This window comes from Paroedura picta, chromosome 2, assembly GCF_049243985.1.
Source record: "Paroedura picta isolate Pp20150507F chromosome 2, Ppicta_v3.0, whole genome shotgun sequence".
Taxonomy (NCBI): domain Eukaryota; kingdom Metazoa; phylum Chordata; class Lepidosauria; order Squamata; family Gekkonidae; genus Paroedura; species Paroedura picta.
In genome coordinates this window covers 107,825,149-107,843,594 of record NC_135370.1, presented here as the reverse complement: position 1 = coordinate 107,843,594, position 18,446 = coordinate 107,825,149, and the positions used below count along the sequence as shown (strand labels likewise).

Genomic DNA, 18,446 nt, shown 5'->3' with positions numbered 1-18,446 from the left:
TAAATGGCTCACGAACTGATAGGAACCGTAAGTGGTAATTTCTGTTATGTTTCTAAACAAGATTTAGAATCTATTATGGAATCATATAAGAGATACACATTAGGCAATGGAATTAAGTTGGACCACCGTTGGTTGGTGTAATAGCATGTTTAATTTATTCATATGGAATGTTCCCCCATAACACTGATAATATGTGACTCTATACTATCTTGTGTAAAATGGTTTGCATACCAGCTGTCTAACTGAGTTTTCATTTTATTTCTTTATCAAGATGTTACCAATATGGTTTTAATTTCCACTGAGTATCAAGGGGATGGAAATTCTGGCTTTGTTCCTTTGAACCAGTGAGGATTACAACTAGACAGGGAAAAATATTTAAATGGAGTGATTCCGAAGAAAGAAAAATGTGGTAGGCTGGAATGTGAGAAGCTGTGTTCCTTAGAAGAGCAAGGAAGCTACATCTGATGAGTAAAGTTGCATGCAGGTGTACAGTCAGGACTCAGTGGGAACCAAATGATTTACAGGCTGTCACCATCTGCAGACAGACAGGAAGTCAACAGATTATATATAGGTGTTGGCTCCAGCCTTGGCTGATATTTCATTAAACAGAAGGGACAAGCTAGCAGCTACTGAAAAAGCAGGTCTCAGTTTTGTTTTCTAAACATTTATTTACTCTGGAATTATTGTAGCAATTAGTAAAGAAAGATAATCGTGGGGTCAAATTACACATTTAGAGATTTGTATCCATAATGCCTTTCTGCACACTGTATGCATTGTTTTGCTGTTGTCTAAGACTCCTTATATATAATGTTTGTAAAGGTACCTCTCTGTAGTATTCTGAGGTGATGACTATTATCTTGCCTACTTGCCTTCCTTAATGTTTCCTGCTTATTTTTAGTGTCACAAAGACTCTTAGAATTCTTAGCTAGACTGAAAGTATGGGAGGATTTATATTTGGGAGACTGAGAAAACAGTTAGTGTGTGGAAGTGGTTCTAAGATAAATGGGGATTTTTTTAAATAGATAAAGCCGTTGCTTTCTCTAAAAAAGAATTTGTTTAGAAGTATAACTCATGTTGTGTCTTCCTCTTGTCTTGCTGTTGTCAAATTTTCTTAGCATGATTGTCTTTACCAGTGACTCTTGTCTTCTCATCATGCTGTCTTCTCATAAGACCAAAACATGATAGCCTCAGTTAGTCATTTCAGCTTCTAGAAGAAGAGCTGTTTTTAATACCTCACTTTTTACTACCTGAAAGAGCTTGAAGGGGCTTACAATTGCCTTCCCTTCCTCTCCCCACAATAGACATTCTGTGAAGTAAGTGGGGCTGAGAAAGCTCTCACAGATGTGCTCTGTTAGAACAGCTCACCCAACTGGCTGCATGTAAAAGAGTGGGGAATCAAACCCAGCTTTCCAGATTAGAAACTGCAGCTCTTAACCACTACAACAAGCTGACTAGGGAGAGCTCAGTCTTGATTTGACCTAGAACACACTTTTTATGGTGGTCCACAGTATCTATAAATTCTCCTCTAATATCATATATCAAAGGTATCTACTTTTTTTCCTGTCAGCTTTCTTCATTGTCCAACATTAACACCCATACATAGTAACTGGGAATCCTAGGATTTAACTTGATCTTGGTAATCAGCGACATCCTTACACTTATGAATCTTTTATTGCTCCATCATGGCTGTCATTCCCAGTCTCAATCTCCTTCTGATTTCTTGCAGTCTACGGTGCCATAGATTATAATGCCTTCGAATTATCCAAGACACCTATTCAGCTATTTGGATAAGGCTGATTTGAACTGATTGATTCTATAGACCAGAAGGCCAGATAAAATTATTTGAGGCCTCAGCATACTTTGGAGAAAGGCTGGCTCCTATAGAACACTCACTGGATATTGGAAGTGCTCATCTGGACCAAGACTTGCTTTAGAAACATAAGAGGCCTGTAATCTGGAAATCAGTTGCAATTCTAGGAGAACTCCAGGCTCCACCTGTAGTCTGGCTTGGATTTATTGTGCTTGTGGAAATGGCTCCTTCTCCAAGCAGCCACTGTGAGTCCTGAAGAATCTTCTGGATCACATTCCACAAAAGAATCTGCATTGAATGAGGCAAAAACACAGTTTCTTCCTCATGGACCAAACAAAAGCTGGCTTTGCTTCCTCCATCAGTAGCAGAAGCTGATGTTAGTTTTGCTCAGTTGTTCCTCCTCTCTTCAATACCTTATGTCTCATAGCATTTCCTTTCCACCCCCACCCCCATGACATACCCTCCCCCAGCATTTTCTGGGAAGATCATAGGAGGCTGCTGAAGAATTTAAAAAGATAGGGAAAGCTCTACTACCCCCATGAGAGCCTTCTGCTTTCAGTTTGAATAATCTTGCCAAGTATTTTTGGTTTTGACTTTTATATATAAGGGAAATCAGCTCTAATTATTAACCAGTTGGACACCTATATATATGTTCATGCACTGCTTTGTAAACACTGGTAACGTTATGATTTTAAAAGGTTTGGTGTGGAGCCTCCAGGATTAATAAAGCTTGAGAAAGAGATTGAACAAGAAGAAACACTTTCAACTCCTCTTCCATCTCCTTCACCTTCTCCATCAAAGTCACCAGGAAAGAAGAGTACAGGAAAGCTCCTGGATGATGCGGTAAGGCAGATCCCAAGGGGTGATATTTTGAGAACACATATGTATCAGTGGCTTCCCTTGTATTGCTATTATGGCGCTGTGCTGCTCAAGATTCGCCATCATTCTTTTGGCACAAGATCCACAGATCAAAAAAACAGATCTGCATCTGTTAGGGAGTGAAACAATAATCTTTAGATGACTTTATGCTTTGTTATCCAGATTTATTTACAGTTTATGCCCAGAATTCAAATTCTCTGCCAAGCAAATTTGAATTTTGGACTAAGGAAGTTAAATTTGATGTCCAACATAATGGCAGAAAAGAAACACTTTTGTAAGTTTGCATAAAGCTGGTCAATATTTACATTTTTTTCAGATTTGTAATTTGCTTGGGCCGAGAACATTTAGGAGATGCGAGTATTGTAAGCTGTGACTTCTTCGGTATTAAGAGGGAAATCAATTTAACATATAGGTCAGTGATCTAGGAACCTGATGCTGTTAGAGATTTAAAAAAATTCCTGACATTATGAACCCACTCGGGGGAGGGGATGTTTTTTTTTTTTCTGGCCTTGGGTTTTTATTTTTTGGATATTTTTTGGAGGGGGAATGATATATTGAGGAAAACTGAGATATGTGCAATAGTCACTGTTCTATCAAGCCTAAACTAGTTGCACTGCTTTAATAACTTAACATGCATCATTTATAATTTCCTTCTCATATCACATTTCAATAAATCCCTTTCTCAAGCAATATCTGAAAGAAAATATGCCCAATATTTGAAAGAAAACCAAAAGCTAATGTATCCTTATGCTACCCTAGCAAAATGTATCTTAGGTCCAGGTAGATGCTGCCTTCTTCCTTCTATGCCTAAAGGTTAGAAACAGCTTGGTTTATAATTCAGCTTCTGGAGTCTTCCTTTGAGGCTTTGGTATAGTTTTTGCCCCACTTCCTTTTGATTGTTTGGTCCAGCCAGTTAGAGAATAAGCTATGTGTCAACCAATCCATGAAAATATGTGTCTTAGTGGTGTGAAGAAGTGAACAAGTCATCCACAAATGAAGATTCAAGTCAAAAGGACAACAGAAAGCATGTAATAGAAGCAACAGAAGCTGCGTATGCTCCCTTCAAGAAGTTTAGGTATACTTCAAAATCTATGTCTCTACAGCATGCCACCTTGTAATTAAAGGCAGTTTCAAATATCCTAATCCTAAAAAAGAAAATATTTTTGAGGAAGCTTTTTCAGTATTACTCAACATTTCCCTTTTGGGGGGCCTTGGAAAACCATAGAGTTTTTTATGGGGCATCTCATTGCTGGTTGCTATCACAAGTTAAGTTAAGTGGGAAAGAATCAGGTTGAGAGGCCAAAGGGAATCCCATGTGAGCTGCCTAGATCTCTTTCATATAGTACTATGAATGTGGGACCTGCTGCAGTACAGAGAGATTGCTGTGAATATACATCCTTATCTATCCATTTGTTCCTCTTAATATTTGTGAAACAGCCCTGGGGGTGGAGAGTGTCCTGGCTGTCCAAGATAGAATAGGGCCAATCAGGGTGTGGCCAGCGAAAGCTTGCCACACCCTGATTGGCCCTCCTTCTCCAACTCCCGCCCTCTTTCCCTGGATGCTAGCCACCTTGCTCTCAGACACCTGAGAGAGACACAGAGAGCCCTGCCAAATCGCAAACAACCCCTGATTACCTGCTATATCTCCTGCTGTGAGGAAGAGTGACAGTCAGACAGAGACAAACTGCAAATGACCCTTGCATCCCTGCTATGAAGGAGCCCTGATTACCTCCTATGGCTCCAGCTGCGAGAGAAAGAGATCTGCCCCTGCCAGTGTCCCCTGGGTCCTAGTGCCCATTGCATTCCTGGTTGCAATGGGCTTTCTTGCTAGTGCATAAATAAAACAAGCTCCTAGAAGGGAGTGTGCCAGGTTTGCATGAGCAGTCCTACACGTATAATTGTGCCATTCACAACGCACTGAATTTGTCTTACCCAAGGCCACTAAATTCATGGAGCTGGGGAAGGTGGTTGAAAGAGTGGCCGTGGACCAACTTCTAGCATACTTATAGGAAGTTTTAGCCCTAGACTCATTCCAGTTTGGCTTCTGGTCTGCCTATGGGGTAGAGATGGCACTGGTTGCCCTGATTAATAAACTTTGATGACAGCTGGACTGAGGAAGGTCAGCATTGCTCATGACAGTGGATCTCATAGCAGCATTTGAAATAGTTGATCATGAACTTCTGGCTTACTGCCTTGCCAATGTGTTATGCAGTGGCTGATCCCTTTTCTCCAGGGTCACAGAAAAAATGTCATGATTTAGGAAAATTTATCACACCATTGTCAACTCCCATGTGGAATGTCATAGGGTGTGGCTATCTCACCACCCTTAGTTAACATCTTCATGCACCCTCTTGCCCAGCTTGTCCATGGGTTCGGGCTGGGATGTCATCAGTATGTGCCCTACTTGGCCCTAGAGCATCTAGCCACAATGATCCATGTGATGGTCACCTCTATACTGGACTTCTACTATTCACTCTATGCAGATGTGCCCTTATTCCTGTCCTGGAACCAACTGGTACAGAACACAGCTGCCCAGGTTCTCACAGGAACACCTTGGAGGGCCCATAGACAGTCTATGCTCTGGCAAGTGCACTGAATTCCAGTTGAGTTCTGCTCTGATTCTAGTTGAGTTTAATGTGTCGGTACTGACCCTTAAGGCCATCCACAATTTGGGCCTGGTACATTTTCAGTCCTGGCCCCCACTTGGTGGAATGAGCTCCTGGAGGAAGTTTAGGTCCTGATAGAACTGACCCAATTCCTCAAGGCCTGCAAAATGAAGTTCTTCTGTCAAGCATTTGGTTGAAGCCAGTGATTCTATAACATCTAATGGCCTTCTCCCCCGACAGATAATACTCTGGAATAAGAACTTTTTAAAATGGGTTATATGTTGTACACTGTCCTGAGCCAGGAAGCTGGGAGGGTTATATATATAGCAGCAGCTTTCTAGATGTAATAAGGTCTTGTTCACAATTTAATTGCATAATCTCCTTTAGAGGAAATCAGACTTTTGTACCACACATTGACAGAGACTCTCCATCTTATTTTCTTGCCTTGCTACCGGAGATTTTTTTAATTGGAGATGTTTTTAATTGGAGATTAAACCTGTTACTTTCTGCATGCAGTTCATTTTAAAAACAGCATTCAGGGCAACTAAATGGTTAAAAAAACAAAATGAAGAAAAATATATTCTACAAAAAAGAACCTGTTACTATGGCAACTCCTTTACCACATGGTAGATGTGCCACCTGGGAGTTACAAAGCACTCCTTGAAAAAAACCCTTGCCACTCTTGAGCTGCAGTGAACAGATGGAATTTGGAGTATTTAACAGTGCTCATGAAATATAATTCATTGAAATGCAAGCTGGGTTACGCTTAGTGGGGGTTTTTTCTTGCTGTATCTCTAACTTTTCAAACCCTGTCAACTCAGCTGTCAAAAAAAGACAGAGGAGAAGTTTATTGGTTGCAGAGGAAAGGTGACTGTATTTCCCAGGGGGCAAGGGAAAGGGGCAAAAAGAATATGAAGGATGACTTGATGACCTCCTTTAATTTACTGTCTAGCAGCAAAAGAACAAAGATTAAATTCATTCGGAGAGATACCTGACCTTCAGCATCTTGAATGTAAACTAACATCAGTTTCCACATGGTTCAGACACAAATGGGACTCAAACGTTACCTAGAAAATGCTTAAAGTCTTCCACACACTCATACACACAATTATAGGTATTACTTCTGAGAAGCAGCACTGACAAGATCCGTATGGAGGTCTTTATCTCTTGTTGGTTTAAATTAGTGAGACTGCTGTCTGCTGATGATCTAAGACAAAAGAGCAATGTATGGGTGTGAAATACCATTTTCATTCACACAAAGGGCCTACCACCCTGCACAATATCATGTCTCTCCCCCACATTTCGGGTTGCAGGTAGGTCAGGTTATTACACATTGTAGTCCAAATGAGATTGTGGCCTGGTGTGCCTTGCCTGCAATCAAGACACAACCAGGAGATTCTGTTTAAGTGATTTTTTATGGCAATAAGAGGTAACCCTAGCCAAAGTGCAAAGTGGTCCACATAAAATAATATGGCATCAGCTTTTATAGCAAAATGTTAATTACTTTCTCAAGCATGCAGAAATTACCTTTTGCTTATACAATCTTCCTGTGGGTCTTTCACATAAAATACACCATTCATCACACTATAGTCATAAGAGAAATCATTGGTCACTGAGTAGGGCTGGGCAATAGCTTCTTCTCTCATACAATAGCTTCTTCACTTTCCACCTATTTCCCACATTCTAGTTCACCTTATCTTGCATGTTTCCTCGATACAGCTATTATTCTTCATGATGGTTATAGTTCTGGCTAGTGCCAACCAGATGCTGCAGCATTTGTTATGTATTGCCTAACTGATACACCCTGCTTTGTCTGTGTTTGCTGACTTTAACTAATGCAAGCTGTCTGCAAACACCTATACTGACTCCGAGCTGAAATTGAATCAAAATGGTTTCACTCTAGTCTATCAACACCACTACTCTTCTTGCCTCTTTTAAAATCTATAGAGAGCCATGACCATTTCATATTCTAGGTTTTCACACTCACAGAGATATCAACAAAGAGTATCCCAGTCACCTTTAATAATCAGCTCTCACTCAGAGTTATGGGGGCTGGAGACTCAAATACCATTCCCTTCACATGCTGTCACTGGTGGATAACTGGACATATGCCCCTCCAAACTCTCTAGTAGAGTGTTTGGATGTGGTGGAATGGCTCAGAGCAAGTCGTCTGAAGTTGAACCCTTTGAAGATGGAGGTCCTGTGGCTGAGTAGGAAAGGAACAGTTCAGGAAGCATGTTTACCCAGGCTGGAGTACAGTTATCAACTGCACAGATGGCCAGAAACCTGGGCATAATTTTTGATGCCTCCTTATCCATAGATGTTCAGCTATGAGAGTCGTTCAGCTGACATTTCCCCCTTTTCACCAAGCTAAACTATTAGTACCTATCTGGCCTCAGAGGATCTAATGACAGTGATTCATGCAACAGTCACCTCCAGACTTGACTACTGTAACTCACTCTATGTGGGCCTTCCCTTGTCCCTGGTCTGGAAACTGGTCCAGAATGCAGTTGCATGGGTCCACACTTAAACACCTTGGATAGCTCATATTTGGCCTGTTCTCTGGCAGCTGCACTGGGTCCCAGTTGAATTCCAGATCTGGTTTCAGGTTTTGGTTTTAACCTTTAAGACTATACATGAGCTCTGTGTATTTGAGAGACAACCTATCTGTATATGTTTCCCAGAGAGCTCTTCAGTCAGCAAATGGGGACTTCAGTCAGTTTGGAAGTCCTCAGCCCCAAAGAAGTATGTTTGGTCTTGACCAGAGCCAGGGCCTTTTTGGCCCTGGCTTCCGCTGGTGGAATGAGCTCTTGGGAGAGAGCAGAACCCTGTTGGAACTCTCTGTGCAGGGCCTGTGACAGAGCTTGTCTGCCAAGCATATGGTTGAGGCCAGCAGAAAACACTGAGTGAACATCCTACCCAGGCCTCCCTTCACCTTCCATCCTTTCTCCTTCCTCCCCTTCTTTTCTCACCCCCATGGGCCTAGTGGTTTTAGATATAATCAGAATGTTAATGTACTGTTTTTAATGTTTTAACTTGTATTGATTATTTATTGTTATTTATAACTCTGTTTTAAACTGCCCCCAGGTGACTATTTATGAGGGCACGGTAAAAAAATTCCAAAATAAAATAAATTCTGTCTGTTGGTCCATCTATCTGCAGATATACCAAGTTCTTTCTCTGTGTGTTTGTGTTTTCTTTCATATTCTGGGACATCCAACCCTCAGGGCTAAACAAACAAGAAGTGAACTTTTATTTATGGTTTGAGTATAATACTGAATAAAGACAGGTAGCAGTTACATTTCTTTTCAATTGAACTTTTGAACGGTTTCCCTGTTCTGGCATTGGGGATCTTTTGTTACTCACTGGGCCTTTAGTAAGCCTTAAGCTGATAGTCACCACACCTTCCCTCAGCCAGATATCCTCTCAGTTCCATAACTGTTCTCATCCACTCTCTTAACAGCTGTTTTCAGCTGCCCCTCTGACTAACATTCCGTCAGCTTCCACTAGCTGGTTTTAGGTAGATGCAGAACCTAACCTGTTTGTCGCAAGGAGACTCCTCAGGAATCATTAGCTACATTCAGCTCAGTTCTGCAGTCGCAGTGTACAGAAGCAACTTGAGTATTTTTCTTCTGGAGTACAAACCAGCTCGAATATGTCCATTTGAAAAGCTGAATGTGCAGAAGCTTAACTCATGTAATTGTTGCCCAGTTTGTTCAAGACCAGGATGCATAGATTGAGGCTCCATTAGATTGTGCTCTGTACTGTAGAGCGGGGGTCAAAAGCCTTGGTACCGGGCTGGTGGTGGCCGTGCCACCCTGTCCCCCCCCTCCCGCAGCGAGAAGCCGCTTTGGCAAACGATTTGCTCACGGCCCAGTGAGCTTCTCGCTGCAGTGGGGAGGGGGGGAGAGGGAGACACAGCTGCCGGCATGCAGGCGGGTGCAAACACACATGCACGGAGCTACCGTGTACGTGCATTTGTGCCCCCAGCGGGCGTAAACATCCGTGCGCGGCAGCTCCGCACATGTGTGCTTGTGCAGAACTGCAGTGCATGCGCATTTGTGTCCCACCGGTGGGCACAAATGCGCATGTGCAGCAGCTCCACTCGTGTGCGTCTATGCAGAACTCCTGTGCATGCATGGCACCCTGGCCGCCATCTCCCCCCCCCCCCCACAGGCGATCCTCAGCCTTACAAAGGTTGGGGGCAGCTGCTGTAGAGTACTTGTAGATTGGAGGAGAAACACACACACACACTGCAGCACTGGTCCAACTGAACTCTGAAAGGGAACTTATACAGTTGTTAAAAAAGTCATATCTTCTGTGGTTCTCTCATAGAAACACATGTAGGAACCATTCGAATCATAGAGTTGGAAGGAGTTAGACAGGCCATCTAGTCCAACTGCCTGTTCAATGCAGGATCACACTAAAACATCCAGGATATGTATCTGTCCAATTGCTGCTTGAAGACTGTCAGTGAGGGGGAGCTCACCACCCCCTTAGGCAGTCGATTCTACTGCTGAATTACTCTGACTGAATTCCCCCCCCCCTAATATATAGCCAATATTGTTATTTTCTTGGAAAGCTCCTCTTGAAACTAAAATAGAGAAACAGACATCAGAACATGATTTTTTTCTCCTTCACTCCCTACTTTTGGGAGCAAAAATAAGAAGCTGAGATATATGAGTCTTCAGCCTTATCAAGCAGAGCTCTTATATTTGTCTTATTTGTAAGGAAGTTTAAAAGTCAAATGCTTTGCTCTTGTTTATTTTTTAATGTATTTACTCCACTTGCAATATCTCTGCACAGGCCTCTCCTTTATGGTCTAGATCAGCTGTCACCAACCCCTGATCCAGGGACCAGTACCGGTCTGTGGATCAGTCAGTACCAGGCCGCGGATCCTCCTCGTCCTCCTCCCCGGTTGCTGCCTTGGGGGCTGCCCTGCCACTCTGCCGCTGGCTCACCTTTAGTGCTCTCCAGCGACCACAATGGCTGGGGGTCCCCCTCGGCATGGCACTGCGCAGCTACTGCTGACAGCGCCCCCCATTGGGCGGTGGGAAGTCAGGTGTGCCGGCAGGAAAGTAAGCAGAGTAGGGGCTCAGGCGGCGGCAGTGACGTCCCTTGGCAAAAGACTGGCCTCAGTAAAATTGTCAAACATTGATCGGTCCCTGGTTATAAAAAAGTTGGGGACCACTGCTAGATGATCAAGCTTCCAAAGATCTTGAGAACATTAGCAGCTGAAGTGGATGAAATCTTTAGAATGGGTTCCTTGCATTTTGTTTTACTTTGACATCAACACGTTAGGTCAACTTTCCTTCTACAGAACTACATTGTGCAGAAATTATCATCTTCATGCCCTTGTCAGTGTTGCATTTCCCCCCTAACAGCAGCAGTACCTGAATGTCAAATTAGAGTTCATTCAACCAGATCTGCTCTTTGGCAGTGATGTCTGTGCTCCCTTCAAATCACTGACAAGTCCAAGATACACTATATATTAATGCAATTCAACTTATTTTACATATCAGTGATTCTGAGAATGGTAGACCTTAATACAGTAGCTGTTTAGGTATATCAAAGGGCACCAGTGGCAGGAACAATAAAAACAAAGGAATAATGTAAGCATTGAGGGATTCTCTAACTGGTAGCTTTCATTCTACCCACAACTTTGCAAAACTGACTAGGTTTGTGATCAGATTTCAGTTATTTCATATTCTACAACAGCTTCCTTTATGTTCTTAGAATCAGAGTCAATTTAAAAAATAAAGGTGGTTAAATGAACAGAACGTTGGGGAAATTAGTGTAATTTGCCTAGCTTCTTGTTTAAATTGTCTTGCTAGCCTTCATATTTTCATTCTTAGCTCATCAATGTGGCATTCTTCTGTTCCAAGAATATCTAGTGTACTAGTGCATAATGTATAAGGAACAGTGATCCATGACAACCCCTCAGGATTTTCAAGGCAAGAAACAAACAGAGGTGGTTTGCCATTGCGTGCTTCTGTGTAGAAGTCCTGGACTTCCTTGGTGATCTCCCCACCAGGAACTACTGAAGAGGTACCCTAGTTAGCTTTCAGATACGATGAAGTGGGGCTAGCTTCGGCCATCCAGATCAAGGCAATAAAAACAACTGTATCAGTGGTATTTTTTAAATAAAATAATGTGTATAAAACAATCAACTCTGAGGAGATTATTCATTTTATTCCCTATCCCCTCTGCCTCCCTGATAAGAATGGCCTTAACCAGTCTCCAGAATGTTATCAAAGGATAAGGGGCATTTGAGTCCCCGAAGGGAGGGACATGGAGCTTACAATTTGCCAACCATTCATAAATGCTTTTCATATGACTGTAATGACTCCTGAAGTCCCTATGTTGCATTCCCGGTCATCTCAGAGTAGATATGGTGGTATCAGAAAAGGAGGAAATAAACTATTTGTTATCCAATCTGTGCATATATAGGAGAAAAAGGAAGAGAAGCAGTGACCCAGTAATCAGGACTGTAGAGAGTTATGAGTATAGAGTTTCTATTTATTTATTCCCTATCAGTGGAATTCAAGGCAGCTTATATCATTTGAAAATACAGTCTCTCAAAAAATATAAGCCATATCTGAAGATTCTTTATGAGGCACGTCAGAAGATTCTTTACAGCGCTTCCAAAATCTGTGCAGTCTTGAGGCCTTTCTTGCTTCCTTAGGAAACCCATCCACAGCACAGGTACAGCCACAAAGAAAGCATGGTTCTCATATCTTACTGACCTTCTCACTGCCATTAGTGATTGGAGCCATTTTGTGGGTGTAAATAAATGGAGGCAGTCTCACAGAAATGGGGGTCCAAAGTCATGAGGTTTCTCTGCTTGAAATGATCAACAGCATAACAATTCATAAAACAATTTCTTAAATAATAAAGATGGATATAGTCAGTCATAATGACATCAGCATGTATCCAACTTCTCTGTTCGGTCAAGGATAATGCCTTCCTTCAGGCTAATGAAAATACGAATAGCACAGCAGTTACTGTGTAAACATACACTAATAAACCATGACAATAACCAAGAATCTTTTAAAAAAACAATATTGTTTCAATTAATACAAAATACAGTTTTTTTCAGAGCAATAACCAACAATGGTTAGAAAATCCATAAAAGTATCAATAATTCAAAAAAGCCACCAGTTGAAGCTATTTTTTGGCCACCGCCTTCTTCAGAAATTCTGAAACATTGAAAATAATACCAGCAAAACCCTGATACCTAGAGCATATGATTAAAAATCAAATCAACACATGCCACTTTAAGAAATCAAACAGGTCAGAGCTCCAAAAGGCTCTTGACTAGCTCCAGGACAACTCTCTTGTCTTAACTTCTAACCCCTCAAGAGCCAGTTTGGTGTAGTGGTTAGGAGTGCGGACTTCTAATCTGGCATGCCAGGTTTGATTCTGCGCTCCCCCACATGCAACCATCTGGGTGACCTTGGGCTCGCCACGGCGCTGATAAAACTGTTCTGACCGGGCAGTGATATCAGGGCTCTCTCAGCCTCACCCACCCCACAGGGTGTCTGTTGTGGGGAGAGGAACGGGAAGGCGACTGTAAGCCGCTTTGAGCCTCCTTCGGGTAGGGAAAGCGGCATATAAGAACCAACTCTTCTTCTTCAATATGTTTCTCAGACCTTACAAGACTTACTAAAATGACCAAATTAATCTACTGATGCCTTTTGTTGCTTCTCTGCATGTCCTGGTCATTACCTGTGATCACAGACTCTGTTAATTTGAAGTTGATGCAGCCAGCTGACTTCATCCTCCTTGTGTTCTCATTAAAGATACACTCTGGACATATAAAACACCATTTACCTTATGGACTTATTTTATATAGGCTTTTTTGAATTATTGAATTATTTATACTTTTATGGATTTTCTAGCCGTAGTTGATTATTGGCTTGAAACAATTGTATTTTGTATTAATTCAAACAATGTTTTTAGGGAACAGACTTAATTATTGTCGTGGTTTATTTGTGTATGTTTACACAGTAACTGCTGTGCTGTTTGAATTTTTGTTATCTATCTACTGTGGCTCTGTTTATACTTTGTTATTCCTTTCTTCTAAATTACCTTTCTTCATGTTAAGTGGCTTTTCCACCAGAAGAACAGACCAGTCACACTTGAGAACAGCTTTTCTGAGTAAAGTGGTAAGATGGATATTGCTGTAATCTAGCATGTACTGATTATATATGTGTTTCTGTTTAGGATAGGGAAAACTCCATTACATTGATATACATACAAGTGATAACTTTATTGGTTTGGACCCCCTCCCCCTTTTAGGTCAAACATATTTCAGAAGATCCTCCTTGTAAATGCCCTAGTAAATTTTGTGTGGAGCGTCTCTCACAAGGAAGATACAGAGTTGGGGAGAAGATCCTTTTCATCAGGGTAAGAAAAGCTTACTCGCTCTTTTATAGAATGCCATGTATATTAATAAGAAGTGACTGATCATTATCTTGCCATGTCCGTGACCTTGCTGGATAGAGGCATGCCAGGATATTTTGGGCATGCTTACAATGCCATCGGAAGCATCTGTTTAGAATTCTATTGAACATTGGTATGGAGTAGATACTTCCTGAAATTTGTATCATTCATTTGACTAAGATGTTATTGATCCCTTTGGTTCTATTGAGTTTTGCAGTGTTTGTTTGCAAGATATCTAATTTTTCCGTTGCCATTTCTGTTATGAGCACTGTATTTATTATTTAATTCTTTGAAGGATTACTTTTGTGTGTGTGTGTGCTGAAATATTTATAACTGACTTTTCTCGAAGGGCCCAGGATAATTTGCATAAAACTGCTGCAGAGCGAACACAAATCCAGCAACATTCATTATTCAAATAATCCATTCAGAACAAATAAAATTGGTCACATGAAAAATTCACTAAACCTCTCATAAACACCCTTTGCTGAAAACTATTGAAAGCACAACCCATTCCAGGGCATAAGAACATTTGTTGGAAATGCCCAAATCTTGTCATATTGATTGAACGTTCTGATAAGAAGAAATTACCAGAAGGAACTGCTACCCAGGATATGTGCAACTGGGCCATAGGCAGGTAATGGGAGAAATACTGCTTTAGATGTGTGAGTTTGACTAAGGTGATCAGATTTTAAGACTGCTAAAGAGGGACACCATTGACCTGGGAGAGGGGGGGGGAGTTCTATATGGAGCAACAAAATTTCTCATAGAATGCAAAAATAGTATTGTCATTTTTTAAAATTTCAACAATTAACAATTAAATACAATTAACAAATATAAAACATTAAAAAAACTTATGTATAGTATTATTTTATTCTTCGGCATATTTCTCACTCAAGTGACTTTTTTTTTTTTAGATTGCTGTTGTTGCTTAAAACCTAGCTAGGACCCACTTTGTTTTGTAATTGTCACACAGGGGCTGATTCTGCAATTACTTCCCTCCCCCCACTGTCAATCCTGCTGAATTCAGATTGATTTGGACCCAGGTCTTTCTCCTTCCTCCCCCCCCCCAACTGAAAAAGAAAGCCTTCTGCACTTGATTGGGGAAGCTCAGAGTGGGGCAGGGAGTGGTGGTCATGCAGCTGAACTACCTTTCCTGAACTGGGGGGGGGGGTCGGTGAAGTCCAGCTGGCACTAATGCTTTATTTCTTTTCTTTTGACTCCCGAGCCAGCAGCAGCCTCAAAGAATGAGGCAAACCTCTCCTGAGAGTGTGGGCTTCTGGAGCACAGTCACTTTTAAACAAGGAGGGAAGCCTTGCAACCAGGAACCAGGAAGTCTTTGAACTGGTGCTCTGGCCAATCAGGGAAGACTGCTTTGCTAAGTCAGTGTTGCAGGCACAAAGCAGCAAGTTAATTTACAAAAACATAAATCTACATTTATACTGATGGCAGTTTTTCAAATATCAAGGCTTATATCCACTCCTGGATATCGCAGGGGAAAGATAGGGTCACCGCGGAACAATCATGCATGTTGCAGAGGGAAACTTTAAAGTGCCCAAACTCAAAATGGAAATCAAATTCAGTGTAGACAGGAGGAATTTATTTTGGCTGGGAGTGGATAGAAAGCCCCTTGCACACTTGTCCAGGGTTTGGAATAGTAACCCTGCAAGGACCCAGTGCACCTTTAGCCAAAGAGAAATGGAAGCAAAGACAATTTTAGTTTCAAATGTAATAAAACTTGTCTCTAATCTTATCCAGGAATTAGATATGCATTTTAGGAGCTGTTATTTGGCTCTAAGGAATTTAGATTGCTCCCACTCAAGTGGAGCAAAATGGGTCTTAGATGAACCTAGAAAGGTCCCATAGAGCATCTGTGATGCTACCTTAGCATGAAAAAGCTTGAGTGCTACTGGTACAAAATAAGCTCCTTTTGAGTGATGGATGCTGATTTTTCTCATAAGATTGACCTCTGACCACAATGCTCAAGGCTGGATCCCGAGGCCTGAATAATTACCCCCAAATATTTGAAGCACTTTACTTGTAAATGTCCAAAGTAATAACATTCTTTTTTAAAAGTTCAGTATAGATTTAAATAATTCTTAGGATGTCCCATACACATAGCTTTCATTACGGAGATGAACATATTTATTATTATTCTCCATCCATAAAACAAAAGTATCTATATAGATGCTAACTCAAGTGCAAACTTTATTAAGGAAAGGCACTGCAGTTGCTATGGAAACAGAGCCAGGACATTTCTGTTGGGATTTACAATGAAATAGAGTTTGCCCGCTTATTTTTCTTTCTGTTTATCTGAGATTTTATATCATAAAATCTGGCAGCAACTAAATCCAATAAGGAAAAAAATTACATTTTCAACAAGGAGATTAATAATTTTGAAGTGTTCCATAACAGAGGTAAAGGAAGAAATGATGTATTTATTATTAACATCATTGTTTATTAGTTGTTTAGTATCATCAGTAACTATAGAGAGTGACATAAAAGTGGTAAGTTGCATCCCTGAATAGTTTTTGATCTCAATTTGGGAAGAAGGACAAATTCTGGGAGAGGAAGAATGGACAGAATGTAAAAAGAGGTGCAGATAACCTGCAAGAATTGAACATGTCCAGTCTTGATTTCCATTTTTTTTCAAAATGTGAGTAGTGATAATAAGTCTGGAAACTGAGCACTCTTTAGAAAAGCTTCTAAGTTTTCTCAAGTATGCCATGTTGAAAAATTTCAGAAATTCTGCTCGATACATTGAAAAATATAAGAGTTAAGTATCTCACCCTGTGATCTTTGAATCACATGCTGTCAGTATTCTTAATAAAATGGTTTTGTAGGAATAGAGTCTACCCATAAATATTTTGTTATTTAGGAGGTCTGCTATAAGTGTTATATACATTTGGGACTCAGTTCTACATGGGAATTAAAATATTTTTCCTAAAAATCTTCCTTCCCTCTTGCCTTCAGATGTTAAGCAGGCAGCTACTGGATAGACAGAGGTTTTTCTGGAGCTACATCCCAGGAAATATGTTTGGCATCAATATTACATTTTAGGTGCTGGATTGAGCTTATTCCATTGTTGTGACATAGTGGATAGAGTGCTGAATCCAGATCTAAGGCAATTTCCGCACATCTGTAAAAATAGCGTCATGCCAGCCAAATGGCATAACACTAAAAATAATCATACCTCCCAGCCCCTTGTCACCTTTTTCCTGTACCACTCTTTTCTGCCACATTTTCATGCTTCACTCCCTCTACATTGCCTGCTTGAAATGGCAGAAGAGAGCAACGAGGTTTATACTTGACTCTCTTCCACCTGTCAGTCAAGTCAGGCAATCAATCCCCTTTCTCCACGTTTTTTTTTTAATTCATCATCTCCTTTGGCACATTGTGTGTGTGTGTCGGGGGGGGGGGCTTGATGATTAGGCAATGGCAAGAGAAAACAGTGACTTGGAGGTCAAGTTGTTGAGATCTTCTCCATTTTGCCTTTGCTATGGCCCTCACTTGCTTCCTACCTGAGCTTAGTGTGCCCACACATTAGTGTGTATGTGAGAAAGTGTGTGTGAAGACTCAAGAGAGGAAGGCATTATTTCTTCAGTGTTTGCATCAGGCAGTGGGGAGGAGAGGAGGAGGAAGGCCAGGCTGGTCGGGAGAAATAACGTCGAGCTAAGTAATTCTGGCCGAAGCATGAGCAAAGCTCTTTTCTGCCCCTGGGGTCATTACATGGAGGAAAACCATTTCCAAACATCCCTTGTGTGACCGCCAGACAATCCTCGGTTCTCCTGGCTATACTATACTTGCCATATGATAAATAAATCATATGGAATATTGCTGAATGGCATTGGGGTAGTTTAGCCTTTCTCAACTTTTTATTATTGAGAAACCCCTGAAACATACTTCAGGCTTCGAGAACCTCCAGAAATGGTGCAATCATGCAGAATACGGTTGGGAAGTATAGTTGTGTTCACACCCACCCAGGGGCCCCTCCCCTTCCCACACCCTCCCGGCCCATCATTGGCCATTTTGGGAGGGGGGAGTTGGTCTACATGGCCATATATGGTGATATAAACTAATAGATGTTTAACAAATTGTAAAACTATATACAGAATTAATGAACTCCCACTCATTCAGTAAACCCTTCTAGGGTGTCAAGAAACCCTGGCTGAGAAAGCCTGGACTAGTTACATATTTTCAGTCTAAGCTACTTGGAGATTGGTGGGGTAAAAATCCATAAGTAAGAACATAAATAAATAATCTGCCTCATGGGGCTAATGTAAGAAAAGGGTGGAAGGGCAAATTGTTGATTTAAGTTGCTTTAAGTTCTCATGTGGGAGAAAAGCCCAATATAAATAAATATACTGTTATTATTATTATTATTTGTTTTCTGCAGTGCTGCTAATGGCTTGACTGAGGGACTCTGATCTTTTTTTCCCTTTTGATTTCACTTCTTCCCCTTCTTTATCATTTCTTCCAAACTATTCATTTGGTTTCTGTGAGTGAAAAGCAGGGTACAAAAACCAGCAGCTATTCATCCTCTTAACTTTTCTGTATTTGTTGGAGGGGGGGAGAGGTTGGATGGGAGAGCCTGTGATGATGAAGCATTTCCCATCCTCTGCTTATATGCAAGTCAATAAATTTGCCCAGATTTTTGGGTAAAATTAGGTGTCTCGGCTTATATGAGGGTCAGCTTTTACGACAATTTA

At 41.1% G+C, this 18,446-nt stretch overlaps 1 protein-coding gene across 3 annotated transcripts in view; it reads left to right on the top strand.

The window, feature by feature from the left end:
- The window catches only part of GAS2 (growth arrest specific 2), a 157,546-nt gene that overhangs the window by 102,748 nt on the left and 36,352 nt on the right, over positions 1 to 18,446 (top strand). For all 3 annotated transcript variants that reach the window (XM_077322008.1, XM_077322006.1, XM_077322007.1), the window contains 2 exons: positions 2,509 to 2,653; positions 13,597 to 13,704. In XM_077322008.1, coding sequence (XP_077178123.1) covers positions 2,509 to 2,653; positions 13,597 to 13,704 — 253 coding nt within the window. The remainder of the gene's footprint in view (positions 1 to 2,508; positions 2,654 to 13,596; positions 13,705 to 18,446) is intronic.